The 17,297-nt window shown below is 39.9% G+C and overlaps 1 protein-coding gene across 3 annotated transcripts in view; it reads left to right on the forward strand.

Annotated features, from left to right (window-relative positions):
- The first annotated feature begins 2,387 nt into the window (after positions 1 to 2,387).
- Positions 2,388 to 17,297, forward strand: part of SLC10A7 (solute carrier family 10 member 7) — a 253,775-nt gene continuing 238,865 nt past the window's right edge. For all 3 annotated transcript variants that reach the window (XM_025921713.2, XM_025921714.2, XM_086704147.1), the window contains exons 1-2: positions 2,388 to 2,710; positions 11,923 to 12,005. In XM_025921713.2, the coding sequence (XP_025777498.1) occupies positions 2,611 to 2,710; positions 11,923 to 12,005 (183 nt within the window). In that variant the 5' untranslated portion in view covers positions 2,388 to 2,610. The remainder of the gene's footprint in view (positions 2,711 to 11,922; positions 12,006 to 17,297) is intronic.

The following is a 17,297-nucleotide window of genomic DNA, read 5'->3' on the forward strand; positions in this document are numbered from 1 at the left end:
TGACAGAGTACAGTCACCTAATTTGGGAAAAGGATATTTGAAGGTATAATTAAGTTAAGGATCTCAAAATGAGATCATTCTGGATTATTATCTGGGTGGGCTTTAAACCCAATGACAACTGCCTTTATAAGAAGCACACAGAAGAGGAAACATAAGACAGACAGAAGAGAGGAGGCAATATGAAGACAGATGCAGAGACTGGAATGATATAGCCAGTAGCCAGACACACAGAGGAGAATATAATGTGAAGATGAGATGCAGAGATTGGAGGGATGTGGTCATAAGGAAGGAATTTATGCCAACGATCACCAAAGCTGAAGGAGGCAAGGAAGGATTCTCTCTCCAGAGCGTCCAGAGGAAGTATGGCTTTGCCAACACCTTTGATTTTGGACTTCTGGTTTCTAGAGTTCTGAGAGAATAGATTTGTTATTTTAAGGCAGCCAGTTTTAGGTATTTGCTACAGTTATCCTGGGAAACTAATACAGGCCTTACACTAACAGAACAGAAATCACAGCACACTGTTTTCCTTGAAGTACCATTAAAAACAAAACAAAAACCCTTCTATGAGTTAGATTCTGCTTTAAACAGATCAAGGAATTCTTAGTAAATAAGGACTTGCAAACAGTGATAAAATTAAACTGGCCCAATTTTCTGTAAGCATAATGCTTAATGATTTTTTTTTAATACAAGATCATACCTTCAATGACTGAAATATAGGCAGGACTCTTTAACCTAGTAAATTACTCTAAGCAAATAATTATGCTGTAAACTATCTTTCATCTCCACTTATCTGGTGACTGCCTGATAATGAGCATCAGATTTTATCACATCTCATGTGCTTTCTTTTCTGTTTTCAAGTTAAGTTGTTTAATGTCATCTGTGTCTCCCTATTAAGTTCTTTTTATCTTGAGTTTCACTTCTTGCCATTCTGCCTGATGTATAATTAGATGACACTCCACACTGTGTAACCTACAACTGGTAGCATAACTGCAAAAACTGGCTTCGTTTTTGGATAGCAAGTCGTCATCAGATAGAGCTAAACAAGTAGATGAAATTACAAAATGAGTCTCTTTCAATCTCTGAATAAATTCAGAATCAAAGTCCGGCATCACTGAACAATCCTAGAAGTCTCTTCCAAACCTGAGGTTCCCTAGTTACCCATTTAAGTAAGCATCAGACACCACACTACTTCGAAATGTTAGGTAGTATTTTATTTGGTCATTTATTTAGGTGCATGTTGGGGAGCAGTAGAAGCTCCTGCTGGGTCTAGAAGGAAAAGTCCATCCATGAAACGATCAATGTCACTGGTTGCCAGAACACACCTCAAGGGACAAACTGGGGGAAGCAGAGAATACAGCACGAGGGCCAATGGAAAAGGTCAGGAGCTCCCCTCAGTTCGGCTCCTCACCATTCTTGCCTTGAGGACTTTGATCCCCTTCCCACGCGTGTCCTGCTGTTTGGGTGGGCAAGCCCTGAGAGTCAAGCAAGCCCCTGCACTCGCGCACCCTCCAGACTCCCTTGCTCAGACCTCACTTTGCCTCTTAGCTTCGCAGGAAGGGAGCTTGAGCACTCACCAGTGCCCCCCAAGTAAGATCTGGTCCCCAGCGCCCGAGAGGGGACGAACCTTGCAGACCTCCCTCTCCGCTACGGGGGGGGGGGCGGTGTGGGCCAGGGGGCTCGGGCCGAGCGTCCCACAGGCGACTGGCCTGGTGGGTCCCGCCCGCCCTCCAGGGATGTCGCGGATGCTGGAAGGCAGGGGTCCTGCAGACTTGGGCGTCGGCTCGACGCGCCCAATTTTCAACCCGTCCTCTGGGCTAAACCTCTCCCAAAGAGCGAGCCGCGTTTCCGACCAGAGCTCGGAGCGCCTCTAACTCCCGGAGCTCCAAGCCAAGAACCTGAAGACTCGGAGTGGCCTCCCCTTCCCCCGGCGCACACGTCAACGCGGCGTCGGGGAAGAGCCGTAATGCCCCGAAGAAGCGCACCCCCAAAAAACCACCCCGCACTCCGCCGCCGCAGCTGCTGAATGAGAACTCACGCTAGCCCTTCCCGTAGGCTCATGGCAAAGCAAAAGGAAGTTTCTCCGTGGATGTGTTCCAGGAGAGTAGGAAGCTGTGTCTAAAGGCTTGTCGGAGCGAGACGCTCGATAAGGCTAAGTGGCTGTGAAGCCTAACGTCTCTCCCTGTACCAGTCATTCCTAAGGTTCTGCAGGTCCTGGCGTTAAGCGAGTCTGTCACCCCTACCGGGCAGCCAGCTTCCCTTATACGATCGCCTACGCTGGCCAACCTGGCCCAAGTGTTCGCTTCAGAGCATTTGCACTTGGGAGCGTCGGCCAGAGCTGCCGTGGTGATATGCGCGTCTATTATGAGGCGCGTGGTAGTGATGGCGGCGCTCAGTGAGACTTTCCTGTCACTGGATACTACTACTCCCAGCCCTCCTCAAAGCCGCCGGAGCAACCCCCAGGTCTTCAGTTTACAAGTGGCAATTTGACTTGTTCTGCTGCATGTCTGGAGGGACCGTGGAAAGTGTGGAGACGCCTCGGGGATTAAGCGATCGTAGCTTAAAAAGAAAAAAAGCCAAACAAATAAACAAAACCCACCCACCCTAACAAACATGAGGCTGCTGGAGAGAATGAGGAAAGAATGGTTCATGATTGGAATAGTGCTGGCGATCGCCGGAGCTAAACTGGAGCCGTCCATAGGGGTGAATGGGGGTAAGTGCTGCACCTCTGAACGCTCCATCGCGATTCTCACTTCAGAACTAATTTTCGAGTCTTGGAAAGGAGGGGAAACCGTAATTGGGAAGTGTCTGCTTCTCTCAAGGGCACTGACCAGCTCAGGGGTGTCCTTTGGCCCATTCTGCTGCTGTTTTAATTTGTCAGCCTTGGAGACTGTAGCTAGGAATGGGGCAAATGAATTTGAACGCAAGTTACCTTTTCCGCGAACAATCTATGAGTATCCTTAGTGTTAGGGAGTGAGGTTACTGAGAATGAAACTTAACTCCTCTTGCCTTCATAGTAGCATCCTATCCCAAGGGACGCTAGGTTGCCAGGAGTTCCTTATCTATCTTGGAGTGGCCACCATTACCTTGTCTATTTCCGGATCCCTCCTCCTTACCGGCCCCATGTTTAAAAAAAAAAAAAGGTGGGGGGGGGAGGTGGGGGAAGAAAAAGGGACACCCTTTCATTCTCCGACTCAGACTTCATGGCCCACATGTTGCAGAATGATGATTTGCTGCAATTGCCACCGCTCCAGAAACTCCCAAGCCGACTGACACGTTGCACTTTTTCCTTACAGGACACTACTTCCGTGTGCTGCCCGGACTCAGTTGCTAGTACTCTAACAGATACAGGCAGTGTTAGACTATGTGCAGTGTGTATTTTGGCAAGGAAGTGTAGGCAGGCTAAAATCATACTCAGATCTTTGAATAGTAGGAGCCGTGTAATGTGGGGGTGGGCATTGGTGGAAATATCATTAGTCTTTTATTCTCCTCCCTGCGGTTTCACCCTTACACACTCATGTCTTCTTCATAAACATTAATTGAATTTCTCCAATTCATTGTCTTTTTGACCTTGTCACCTTTCACCTTTATTGACAGTTTTAATACGGTCAGTCATACAACAGGGACAAATAAGGACCGAAGTGAGCACACAATTTTTTAGGAAGTGCTCAGAAGGATATTTGAAGTTATATGTACCTGTTTGTTAAAACATGATGGAAGGGAGTGAAATATCTCTCATTAGAACAGTGGTTCATTCAAGCATCCACCCTCAATTTCTCCATTTAGAAGTAGCTTCAGGGAACATTTTAAAAGGAATTTTTTGAACAAAGACTGTGAGGACTAAAACTTTTTTGTGTATTTTTTTTCTTTCTATATTCAACTTCGTACAAAATGTGTAGAATATATAACTGAGAATAAAACTGATATTCATCATGGTTTCTCCTTCTGAAGATCTTTGACCTAGCTTCTCCGGGAGTTTTTGGCAAACTTGTGAATGCTGGTATTTCAAGTTCTGTCAAATGAGTACCCTCTGTCCCTGGAACTAGCTGGATAGGCAGAATTCAAGTTAGGGTGTCTTCGTGGTGGTCTGGAATGCACACTTAACTAGCTTCAGTAGCACACTTTCTATTTTATGGTGTTAGATCTATTATTTGCTCATTCTTAAGGTGTAATTACAGGTGATATATTATCTTCAAGTTTTAAGTCTGCAGACGCTAGGTTAGGTAAAATACGTTTTATCTTACATTCCAAGGATGCTGTGAGAAGAAGGGTTATTGAACACGGAATCATTTCCTTAGGGCTTCTTCGAAGTGTGTGCAAGATGGATTCTATAATCTTGTTTGTTCCTTCTGACTCTGCTTCTTGAAGTTTTGGTGTATTATTGTATCTTAGAAATGCTTCCCATTTTTGCCGGTACTTGTGCCATTAATCCAGGATAATTCATTTATTTAATTAATTGTAAGAGTAGAATGTTAAGGGGTGCCTGGGTGGCTCAGTTGGTTGAGTGTCCCACTCTTGATTTTGGCTCAGGTCATGGTCTCACCAGTTGGTGAGCCTTGTGTGGAGCTCTGGGCTGAGAGCTGTCGGTGCAGAGCCTGCTTGGGATTCTGTCTCCCTCTCTCTCTGTCCCTTCCCTCCTCCCCCCTCCCCCCTCCCCTTTCAAAATTAAAAAAATAAACATAAAAAAAAGAGTAGAATGTTAAGAACTAAAAGGAACCTTTAAGTATTTTAAACTAGCATGCTACTTTTACAGTTGATGAAGATACTGAGGCCTGAGGTCAGTGCTCAAGGAAGAGGCACTGGACATCAGGGCTCTCCCTTTATTCCATACTAGTTGCAAAATCCATACACATTTTCTTGGCAAAAAATAATTTAAAGCGAATAACTATTGTAAAGAAGGGTTCTATGCAATAAAGATACTTTCCATGCCTTAAGTTTTAGCCTAAAAACGCAGAGCAGAATCAGCAAATATGAAATAACAGTGTACTCAGATGATTTGATAACTGTCCATGTATAAAAGTTACTTTTTCCAAAAAAGTAAAACAAATGATTGCTTAGGATTTCTTTCTTTCTTTCTTTTTTTAAATTTTATTTTAGAGAGACAGCGTGAGCAAGGGAGAGGGGCCAAGGGAGAGAGAGAGAGAATCTTAAGCAGGTTCCATGTTCAGTGGGGAGCCCGAAGTGGGGCTAGATTCCACAATCCTGGGATCATGACCTGAAGCCAAATCAATAGTCAGACACTCAACTGACGGAGCCACCCAGGCCTCTTGGGATTTCTTATATAGGCTATCAGGCTAAGTTCTTGATAATTCTCTTGAGCTTTTAATTGACCTTCCCACCTGTGAAACCTCTTAAATAAAAATAAACCTCCAAATAGTACCAAATAACATTTTCGCTTCACAAGTTAAAACAACAAAAAATCTAGGAACAAGGAGAGGAATGGTTGCTGAAAATGTTTCTATTGCATCTTGCTCTTTGGAATGGTCTAAAGTGCCTCTTTGTACTTGTAATTTTTAGTCAAAGGTTCCATTTATGTGCTGTGTACGCTTGGGGATGTGATTTTTATTTAAAAAAAAATTTTTTTTACATTTATATATTTATTTTTGAGAGACAGAGAACAAGCGGGGGATGGGCAGAGAGAGAGAGGAGACACAGAATCCGAAGCAGACTCCAGGCTCTGAGCTGTCAGCACAGAGACTGTCGCAGGGCTCGAACTTACAAACCGCGAGATCATGACCTGAGCCAAAGTCGGAAGCTCAACTGACTGAGCCACCCAGGCGCCCCAGGGATGTGATTTTTAGTGCTTTCATACTGACTGAACAGTTTTTTTTTTAAGTTTATTTATTTTGAGACAGAGACAGCACGAGTCAGGGAGGGGCAGCAAGAGAGAGAGAGAAAGTGAGGGAGACAGAATCCCAAGCAGGCTCCACATCGTCAGCACAGAGCCCAGTGCAGGGCTCCAACCCACGAAGCCCTGAGATCATGACCTGAGCCGACACCAAGAGTTGGATGCTTAACTGACTGAGCCACCCAGGCGCCCCTGAACAATTTTCAGTAGAACGGTTTTCTAGATATTCTTTTAAATAGGAAAAGTTTTGGTAGTCTTAAACTTAAGATGTTTGCTTCATCTTTACCTGGATCAATACTTTAACGACTATACTCTTTATATGTAAATGCAAGATTTCTACGCTTAACATTTCATACCTGTGTTCTGACCTCCTTTTGAAAACAATCTGTATAGCCAATAGGTGAGTTGTATATTGCAGGGAATTTATAGGTAATGGAAACCCTAAAATTAGAGACATTGAATGACTTTCCAAATGAGAAAAAGTATAACATGTAGTAGCCTCGAAAATTTAATTCTTAGTTCACTATTCTTTTTACTCAGATACATTTCATTTTTATTTTATTAAAAAAATTTTTTTGTTAACATTTATTCATCTTTGAGAGACAGAGAGAGACAGACCATGAGCAGGGACGGGGCAGAGAGAGGGAGACACAGAATCCAAAGCAGGCTCCAGGCTCTGAGCTGTCAGCACAGAGCCTGATGCGGGGCTTGAACTCACCAACCCGTGAGATCATGACCTGAGCTGAAGTTGGATGCTCAACTGACTGAGCCACCCAGGCGCCCCTTCATTTTTAGTATATGTGCTGCCGAAGCGAGCACGACCCCTTCATTTTTAAATATGTAGAAGAAAGTTGAAAGTAAAGAGCCAGGGTAAATGTAAATGTGCAGATTTTGAGGTGCTGATAATCTGTTCCAGTGCAACCCAGGGAAGTGCTGAGCTATGCACACCTTTGAGTTGACCAGAGTAACACTGTGCTATTCATTCTCGGGAAGAGAAAGGTTTACTTCTTTGGAAGTACAGAGTAAGTTTCTCAGTTCTACTTGCATCTTAATTTAGATTATTGACATTAATAAGACATAAATCCTAAAAGGAAACTGCTTCGTTTTTCCATTAAAAAACATAAGCAGAAACATGTTAAAGCTTAAGTGTGTTAGCATGAATATCTTAGATTATAGGTTTATAAATGAAATGTACTTGGTGATGAGTAGATTTTATAAAATGGTAATAGTTCCTTGCATTCTTAAGCATTCCAAATCATTTTCTTTTATCTCCCCCCCCCCCTTTAAAAGCATGGATTTGAGGAGCCCCAAAATTACTTGTTTTTCTGGGTAATTTTTCTCCTGATTTTGCTCTCCTATCCTATTTTTACTGATCAACATTTTTTTTTCTTTTATTTAAAGGAAAAGTTAAGGGGCGCCTGGGTGGCGCAGTCGGTTAGGCGTCCGACTTCAGCCAGGTCACGATCTCGCGGTCCGTGAGTTCGAGCCCCGCGTCAGGCTCTGGGCTGATGGCTCAGAGCCTGGAGCCTGTTTCCGATTCTGAGTCTCCCTCTCTCTCTGACCCTCTCCCGTTCATGCTCTGTCTCTCTCTGTCCCAAAGATGAATAAACGTTGAAAAAAAAAAAAAAAAAAAAAACTAAAAAAAAAAATAATAATAAAGGAAAAGTTAAAACTTGTATTTCTACTTTGAACTTTATAGCCACCTGAAGATCCAGGTCTTATTCAGATCTATTTTGGTGACTTGGAGGATGTAATCATTGTCTTGGAGAGGGGCCAAATCTCTTTTTTTTTCATATCTCATTTTTATATGTAGTCTCAACTCTCACCTCTGTGCAAATATTTACCAAATGTTTATTTCAGCCCTGTGTGACTTCTAGGTTTCCATTCTCAATTTGGGCAATTTGATAGTTGATCACATCTCAAAGGGGCTTTAGGTCTCTCCAAATCATAATTAATTCCTTCTTCCCTTTTAAAACATACATTGTAGGGGCGCCTGGGTGGCTCAGGTAATGATCTCATGGTTTGTGAGTTCAAGCCCCGCGTCGGGCTCTGTGCTGACAGCTCAGAGCCTGGAACCTGCTTCTGATTCTGTGTCTCCCTCCCTCTCTGTCCCTCCCCCACTCATGCTCTGTCTCTCTCTGTCTCAGAAATAAATAAACATTAAAAAAAATTTTTTTAAAAATAAATAAAATAAAACGTACATTGTAGGAAGCCATGAAATGTCCTCACCATGTTCTGCCATGGCTTAAAGTTGTTTAGATGTGCATCTAATATAAAAGACAATGTACCCCATCTCTAAGCTTTAAAACATTAAAAGCCTGGAATCATGCCAAGTAGTTCATAGTTATCGTGTGTATTTATGTATGTATGCATGGAATGTGGGAAGGGTTAGCTTCTTAAAACATATAATTGTTGGCCAACTAAAGCAGATGCTGTAGCTGCCCCAAAGAAACATGCAGTCTAAATAAATGCCATGCACTTGCTGTGGAGATACATCTTTGGCCACATTCCCTGGCTCTACCTTACAACCACATTGCTAATTTTAACCCATCCTTTATAGAAATTTTGGGGTACCGCTGTGGGCAGAGGTGTACTTGATAAGAATAGGGTCTCATAAAAAGCAGGGAATTGGAGGAAAATAAAAATGAGTTCAAAGAAACAAATGAACAAACAAGGTATTTAAAATTCTTGGAAGATGTTTACTTCCAAAACAAGCTGGATTCCTTGACTTTAAAATCTGTTCCTGAATCATCTTCCTCAGTTGTAGAGGAAATATTATTTCTAAGTGTGAGCTGCAGAGACAGATTCACTCACAAGTATAAAAAATGCACCTCTTTTTAAGTTTTGGAGCACTTTTACTGCCCTGAAATGTAATGCCTTTTGCTCTTGCCTTCTTCCTTTTGCTCCCTTTTCTCAGATCTCAACAAAATAATTTGTGTAAATAGCACGTATATATAAGAATTTGTTGCCGTGTTTGAGGAGATCTTTGTTTCTTTTTGTTCATTGAGATACTACAAATGCCTAAAATATAGTAGATGCTTAGTAAGCATTTGTTGACTGAATGGTGATTTTTCCCGAGCTTGGTCTTACTTATTGAGCAGTATCTGTGGGTATGGTGGAGGGCTACAGGGAATGGAAGAGCCATGAATGTGGTCCTGTTATTTTGCTTAAGGGAGTGTATTAGTTTTCTGTGCTGCCACACCAGAAACACAAACTGGGTGGCTTCCAATAACAGAAATTTATTTTCCAGAAATTATTCTAGAGGCTAGAATTCTGAAGCTAAGGGCCACGCTCCCACTGAAGGTCTAGGGAAGAATCCTTCCTGGCTTCTGGCTTGGGCTGGTTGCCAATTGTCTTTGGTGTTTCTTGGCTTATGGTAATACAATTCCAGGCTTTGCCTCAGTCTACACATGGCCATCTTTCTGTGTCTTCATACTTACCTATACTTGTAAGAATACCAGTCATTGGATTAGGTCCACCTTAATCCAGTAAGACCCCATCTTGATTTGATTGCATCTGCAAAGAACCAATTTCCAAATAAGGTCACATTCGTCAGTTCTGGGGGGACATGGATTTTGGAGGACACTATTCAGCTCAGCACTAGAGGGCTGAATAGAATGCCAAATATGAGATGATCAGATTTTGAAATGTTGGCATATGCCAGTGTTTCTCAACCTCAGCACTATTGACATTTTGGACATGGTAATTCTTTGCTGTTGGGAGGGCTGTCCTGTCTGTGCTTCCCAGGTTGTTTAGCAGAATTCCTGATCTCTGTCTACTAGATGCCAGTAACACCCCCCCACTTGCTGAATTATAACAACAAAAAAGAGTTTCCAAACATTGCCAAATGTCTATGGAAGGCAAAATTGCTCCTGCTGGAGAACCACTGGTATATAAGTACAAAATGGCATTTTCTCAGAACGACATCTTTTAAAAGCATGTTGTTCTTATGGTGCTGGGAGAACTGGACAGAAGCATGCAGAAGATTGAAACTAGACCACTTTCTCACACCATTCACAAAAATAAACTCAAAATGGATAAAGGACCTGAATGTGAGACAGGAAACTATCAAAACCCTAGAGGAGAAAGCAGGAAAAGACCTCTCTGACCTCAGCCGTAGCAATTTCTTACTTGACACATCCCCAAAGGCAAGGGAATTAAAAGCAAAAATGAACTACTGGGACCTTATGAAGATAAAAAGCTTCTGCACAGCAAAGGAAACAACCAACAAAACTAAAAGGCAACCAACGGAATGGGAAAAGATATTTGCAAATGACATATCGGACAAAGGGCTAGTATCCAAAATCTATAAAGAGCTCACCAAACTCCACACCTGAAAAACAAATAACCCAGTGAAGAAATGGGCAGAAAACATGAATAGACACTTCTTTAAAGAAGACATCCGGATGGCCAACAGGCACATGAAAAGGTGCTCAATGTCGCTCCTCATCAGGGAAATACAAATCAAAACCACACTCAGGTATCACCTCACGCCAGTCAGAGTGGCCAAAATGAACAAATCAGGAGACTATAGATGCTGGAGAGGATGTGGACAAACGGATACCCTCTTGCACTATTGGTGGGAATGCAAATTGGTGCAGCCACTCTGGAAAACAGTGTGGAGGTTCCTCAGAAAATTAAAAATAGACCTACCCTATGACCCAGCAATAGCACTGCTAGGAATTTACCCAAGGGATACAGGAGTGCTGATGCATAGGGGCACTTGTACCCCAATGTTTATAGCAGCACTCTCAACAAAAGCCAAGTTATGGAAAGAGCCTAAATGTCCATCAACTGATGAATGGATAAAGAAATTGTGGTTTATATACACAATGGAGTACTACGTGGCAATGAGAAAGAATGAAATATGGCCCTTTGTAGCAACATGGATGGAACTGGAGAGTGTTATGCTAAGTGAAATAAGTCATACAGAGAAAGACAGATACCATATGGTTTCACTCTTATGTGGATCCTGAGAAACCCATGGGGTTAGGGTTAACAGAAACCCATGGGGGAGGGGAAGGAAAAAAAAAAAAGAGGTTAGAGTGGAAGAGAGCCAAAGCATAAGAGACTCTTAAAAACTGAGAACAAACTGAGGGTTGATGGGGGGTGGGAGGGAGGAGAGGGTGGGTGATGGGTATTGAGGAGGGCACCTTTTGGGTTGAGCACTGGGTGTTGTATGGAAACCAATTTGACAATAAACTTTATATATATATATATATATATATATATATATATATATATATATATATATAAAAGCATGTTGTTCTTTGGCTAATATATTAGGTCTTCAAGAGAGTTGTATACAGGTGACAAAATGAAGTAAATATTAGTTAGGGTTGCTGCTGTTGTCCTCATAGTGTTAACACATTTGGGGTGATGCCAGCCTAACTCCAGAGAGGATTTTCCAGAGGGCAAAGATTAGGCCTGTTGGTTCACAGCAGTATAGCCAGGGCCTGGCACAGTGTAATAATAATTGCAAACTTAACATATTGTTACTACTGTATTACTCTGTATGTATTATTTCATTCACATAGTAAATGCTCAGTACATCTTTGTAGAATGACTACCCGTGGGCTGAACTGAATGTATGCGTGAATACAGGTTTTTATTTCTGGTATCCTAGAAGGAATAAAATAATATTTGCTAAACAGAAGGGAACTTCTTCCGTTGATTCTCTCTCTCTCTCTCTCTCTCTCTCTCTTTCTCTCTCTTTTTTTTTTCCTAGTTTGGGGAATTTTGATTGTTGTATAAGCACTGATACTGTGGTAGGTACAATTAGACATCATACTGAAGGATGTTGCCTATTTGCTCTCCTATATGAGAGCAGTTTATTTTTATTCTGCTGGTCTGAGAATACTGTGCTGAACTGGATAGCCATGGTCCTTGCCTTCTGGAAAATCTCTTTTGGAGCTAGACTGCATCACAGCAAATACTTAACTCTTCAGAACAGTGGTATAGTAAGGGTAACACTAAGATTTGAAGTACTATTTGCCCTCCCTCAATGGATTCTTCTTTCATACCAAGTTATCTACTGGAAATTCTTATCTAACAGTAACTTGTTTCTCTCTCTTTAGGACCACTGAAGCCAGAAATAACGGTCTCCTACATTGCTGTTGCAACAATATTCTTTAACAGTGGACTATCATTAAAAACAGAGGTACTGTCACCTATGGGGCATATCAAAAGCAGGGAGAAAAATTTAATTTTTGCTTATTATTTTGAAATATCAGAATCCTTTTGTAAAGATGTATGTAACTATGGTCCAAAAGCTTCACTACAATAGAAGATGACTTCAGCAAAGGACTTGTGTTTTGAACCTACCTATTATAGAAATTTTGTAGTTGAACAACATGGACCCTGAGGGTGTGGTTATAATGGGTATGTTTTTAATACAGCAACTGCACTGAATGAAGCAACCACTTGAGATCTTCCTCAGATTATGGTGGTCAATACGATGGTGACTGCTGTGGCACATTTGAGTTGATGTTTAGTTGGGTTTCCATAATGTTTGTTCTCAGGACTCATGCTGCTCAAGTGATGCCTGTTACAACTTTTAGCCAATTTGTATTTAAAACAATTTTTTTTTGTAACATGTATTTATTATTGAGAGACAGAGAGAGACAGAGCATGAGCAGGGGAGGGGCAGAGAGAGAGAGAAGGAGACACAGAATCCGAAGCAGGCTCCAGGCTCTGAGCTGTCAGCACAGAGCCTGATGCGTGGCTTGAACCCACCAACAGTGAGATTATGACCTAAGCCAAAGTTGGAGGCTTAACTGATGGAACCACCCAGGCGCCCCACCAATTTGTATTTTTAATGTATATTTTTTGCTGGTATATCTATTAAATATTAATAAGTATTTTAAGAAAAAATTGGGATTTTCCATACTATGTCACAATTTATCATGAAGATATATAGTTAATGTTATTTATTGATCAGTGTGTCGCTGAACATGGAATTCTCCCAGAATTAAAGAAATCAGACATTTTAACATTCAAGAGAGGAATAAGTAGAATTTATGATTCTCTTTTGGCTTATAACAAAAAAGGAGAAGAAAAATATAGGAAAAAATACCTATTTGCTCTTGAAGAAATTACTTAGGATTTTTAAAGTTGTTATTCTAAGATGCTTATTCTTATGTAGATGGGGAAATCTTACTATGCAAGGATTTTTTTTTTTTTTTTTGGAAATAGCTTTATAAGTTAAAATTTTGTTTCAGCATCATGTTTTGCTTTAGTTATTTTTTATTTTAAGTATGATTGGAATGAGGACCAAATTTAGTTACAAGGACCATCCTAGTAGCAACATGGAAAAAATACGGTTTTAGTAAATTTATGTATTCTGTAGTTATCTGGTTGGTATAAATCTTTTTATTGGAGCATTATTTTTAGATAGATGGGATCCATGTGTGGTATCTGTGAAATTATGTCTCAAAAATCCTGAATAGTCTCACTACTATTGAAAATAACTGACATAGGATGAGATTTCCTAAATATGTTAAATTCTAGTTTTCGCAAATTACATTGACATGAAAGGACTATGATCAGTGCTTACAGGGCACAGGCTTTTTCTGTCACCACCTTCATTCTACTGGTTCTCAAATGTGGGGCCTAGTGATACAGAAAAATACTTGCTACCCCTATGGTGCTGGACTATTCTTCTTTGGAGGTCTTCCTGCTGGTCTTGGCTAATGCCCTTTGTGAGCAGCTGCCTTACCCAAGTCCTCTACTTGGGACGTTGCTCTAACTATGTCCCCTGGTGGCTGCTTAACGGCTACAGCTGTTACTTATGCCATGAGAAATCTGGCAAGAGACTTGATTCTCTCACTCCTTAGCTTCTTGCTTAATGTGATTCTGTAAAGCAGCCAACTTTGTGGGATGCAGGAGTTTAAGAAGGAAGAACGTCACAGCTATCAGCATTTCTCTAAGGACCAAATTCTTCTGTAAGCACCTAGGAAACCTTCAGAGTATTCCAGCTAATTTGGATCTAATGATAAAATGCCTTGATCCTGTGCTTTATCACGGTATCTAAGTAGACATCAAAGCCATTTCTTCCACCAATGCCCCTTTTCACTGTATTACATTGTCATTTTCAAGATCCATTCAGTTGAAGATCTTTTAGATTGCATCATTGTATAGTGTTAAACCGTCTAAGTCCTGCTAATTTCCTGGGCAACTGAACCAATGCTTTTAAGTTAGCAGGTAGCAGTCTTGTTGTTATTTGTTTTCTAGTTAATAATCTTAAGTTTATTTCAGCCGGGACTACTATTTTTGAACCTTATTAGAATAGTGTGTTTTTGCAGGCAGGAGACAGTAAGTTATTATTGACTTGAGTTTATTTGAGAGCATTCACATTGGTCCCATTCACGTTTGATTTATATTGAACATTTCACGTAGTATTACCCATTCATTGATGGAATGATGTATATTCTAAAATTTGTTTTGCTCATTTATTAAAATCATAAAGAACTCTGTGTTAATACTAAAAAGATTTAATGCTAAATCTTAAGTCTTATAACTGTTGATTTCTAGATTTTAAAATATCTGTTGAAATGTCTTCTGAAAATTTATTGTATTCAAGTCAAGTAAGGTCACATTTGAAATATATTTGATGCTTAGCTAATTAGGAGCTACCGTTTCAGAGGATTTGTCACTTAATAGACCGTGGCAGGATCAATCTCATATAAACAAATACCTATGAGGTGCCTGTGGCTACAAAGCTCTGTGTTTGGCACTGGGATAGAACCAAAGATGGGCAAGATGCTCAGGGCCTGGAAAGGGTCCTGAGTAGGGCAGATTGTACAGGTCTTTCCTTATTTTCCTAAACAGATTATTTTTTGAAGTTCTATTACCTTAGAAGTAAATATAGCAACTTCTAAACTTTACGTTCATGCTGCTTGTTTCCAGCCTAGAGCTATGAGGCTGATTTCTCAGAAAGTGAATCAAATGAAGGTCAAATAAGGGTTAGAAGGGAAATTGGTGTGTAAATGAAAATATTTCTACATCTCAGAGTGCCTGATTGCAAGCAATTCTCGATACTGTCGGTGATAATTCTGGTATAATAAATATTTGGAGTATCTTTACTTAAGTTTACTTTAACGGAATTTGACCTGTATTATGTGTGAATAAATAAAATGTCATGCAGAATCAACTTTTCAATTATTCATGATGGCATTTATTTGAGTACGTGGCCCTAAACTCTGTATGGGTATGTATGGAGTAATACTATTTTGGATGTTACAGTGTTTACTTGTTTTTTCTTTTCCTTGTTACCTTATTTTATCTCTGTGTTTGTATGAAGAAGTTATGGAAAATATATAACCCTGGGTTTTTGTGATAGTCTTAAAATCTTAGGGATACTTCATGCCTATTATTTCCCTGTTGTTAAGAGACCTCTCATGACCCAACATTGTTGGCCTTTGTGATTCATTTTGCTGGATTCTTTATTGTTCCATTGTCCTGAGGCAATGGCAGTTGTTTATAATTGTCATATATTAGATCGGCTAGTATTTTTAAACTAAATTTTGTTTTTTATAACTTTTTCTGATTATAAAACTGGTATTTACCTATTGTAGAAAGATTAGAAAGAATAAAAATAACTAGCATTAACATCTCTGTGATTTTGGTCCCTTTTTTCCTAAACATGTTTTATACATAGAATATTTAAAAATGAAATACTTAAAAAAATTATATATATGTAAGTATACATATATATACATATACTTGCATAGTATCATGTACATGTACACATATATAATCTTTTTTCTTATGTGACACTGTATAGTAATTTTTTATATAATTTAATATTTTAATTTAATTTTTCTTCATATATAATGAAATTTATATTTTGCTTACTTTTATGAACATAAATCAAACGGTACAAAAGTGTACATGATGAAAAGTCTTCTTTTCTCCCCTCTATCAGATATGTGGACATAACTAATGTTAATAGTTTCTGTGTATCTTTCCATAGTTAATAGTTTCTGTGTAAAACATATGTGTATTGCACCCCTTCAAGCTGAGGTATTTTGTACTGCTTGCCACCCTGTCTTGTTTTACTCAGAAAACATATCTTGGAGACTGTTTCATATCAACATGTAGAGAACTCCTTGTTTCTTTTTGTATGCTGGAAAGCATTCCGTTGTATGAATGTGTCATGCTATATTTTACTAGTCCTCTATTTATGGACATTTAGGTTTTGCTGCAAAGGATAACCTAAAAATTGCCCATGTTCCCACATTTGGGAGAAAATATGAAGGATTACTTCCTGGAAGTGAAATTGCTAAGTCACATGATACATGCAGTGGAAGTTGTGACAGATACTCCAAGTACCTAGAACAGTGCTGGGCTCTCGGTATTTGTTGACTGAAGGAATGAGTTGCCAGATTGCTGTCCTTAGATTGTGCCAATTTATATTCCTATCGGTTAAGTCGGGAAGGACCTTGTGTTCCCACATGCTTGTCAACACAGTTTTAACATGGTTTTTAATCTTATAACAGTCTGGTTGTACCTTAATTTATTTAATTATTCATCCGTTTTTGGACTTTTAACTCGTTTCCTGATTTTACTATAATAGATGATGCTGTCGTGATCAATTCTGCATATAAATGCTTGTACCACTTATTATATCCTTAGATCAAGTACCTAGACATAACATTTTGGGGGTTCAAGAATGCGAATTGTATTGTAGTCCTCGATATATGTTCCCAAATTACTTTTCAGAAAAGTTATTCTGTTTCATATTCCTACCTGAAGTATAAGCAAATGCTTTAATTATTGCATTCTGGCTGATCATCTTGTTTCTATTAAAAAATTAGAATCTTATTTATTTGGCATTCATCAAATACCTCTGAGTATATCTCAGTGGCATTTGGTTTCAGAACTGCTGAGAATTCTTGGCACTGCTGGTGCTCAAGTTTTCTCTGGGGTGGAACTTTAAAAATTCTGATACTGTATTAGGATGGCTCCTTTAATCTTCGATCTGATCCATGGACCTGGTGTGGCTTCTGGTCTGCCCGGTGTTTTCCATTTGCCAGAAATTCCTTAGATATGTCATTTGGGATGTTCTGTGACTACACTGGCACTGCTGTGTGTCTTCACACGGGAAATGAGTCCTGTCCATTAAACTGATGAGCTTTGGTTAATGTCTCTGAGGCCAAGGATCTCTTGAATGTCTCACTTGAACTAGGGTAGGCATTACAGTGCTCTGTTTATAACAGGGGAATCTCTGGCATCTTTGAGGTGCTTTAATGACTTCTTGCAGGTTTTATAGGACTGTACTACTTTTTCCACTGCTTTCTGAGTTTGTTTTATTTCAACAGAATAACCACATAGCTCAAAGAAATTCAAATGCAAAGGCCTTTGAATTTGTACCTGTTTGAACCCCAAAGTTGACCTCATTATCTGTTTTCAGCTGTGAGGCATATAACGTGCCTGGTATGTCGTGTTTAGT

Source organism: Puma concolor, chromosome B1 (assembly GCF_028749965.1).
Source record: "Puma concolor isolate L17-30 chromosome B1, mPumCon1.1.hap2, whole genome shotgun sequence".
Lineage (NCBI taxonomy): Eukaryota > Metazoa > Chordata > Mammalia > Carnivora > Felidae > Puma > Puma concolor.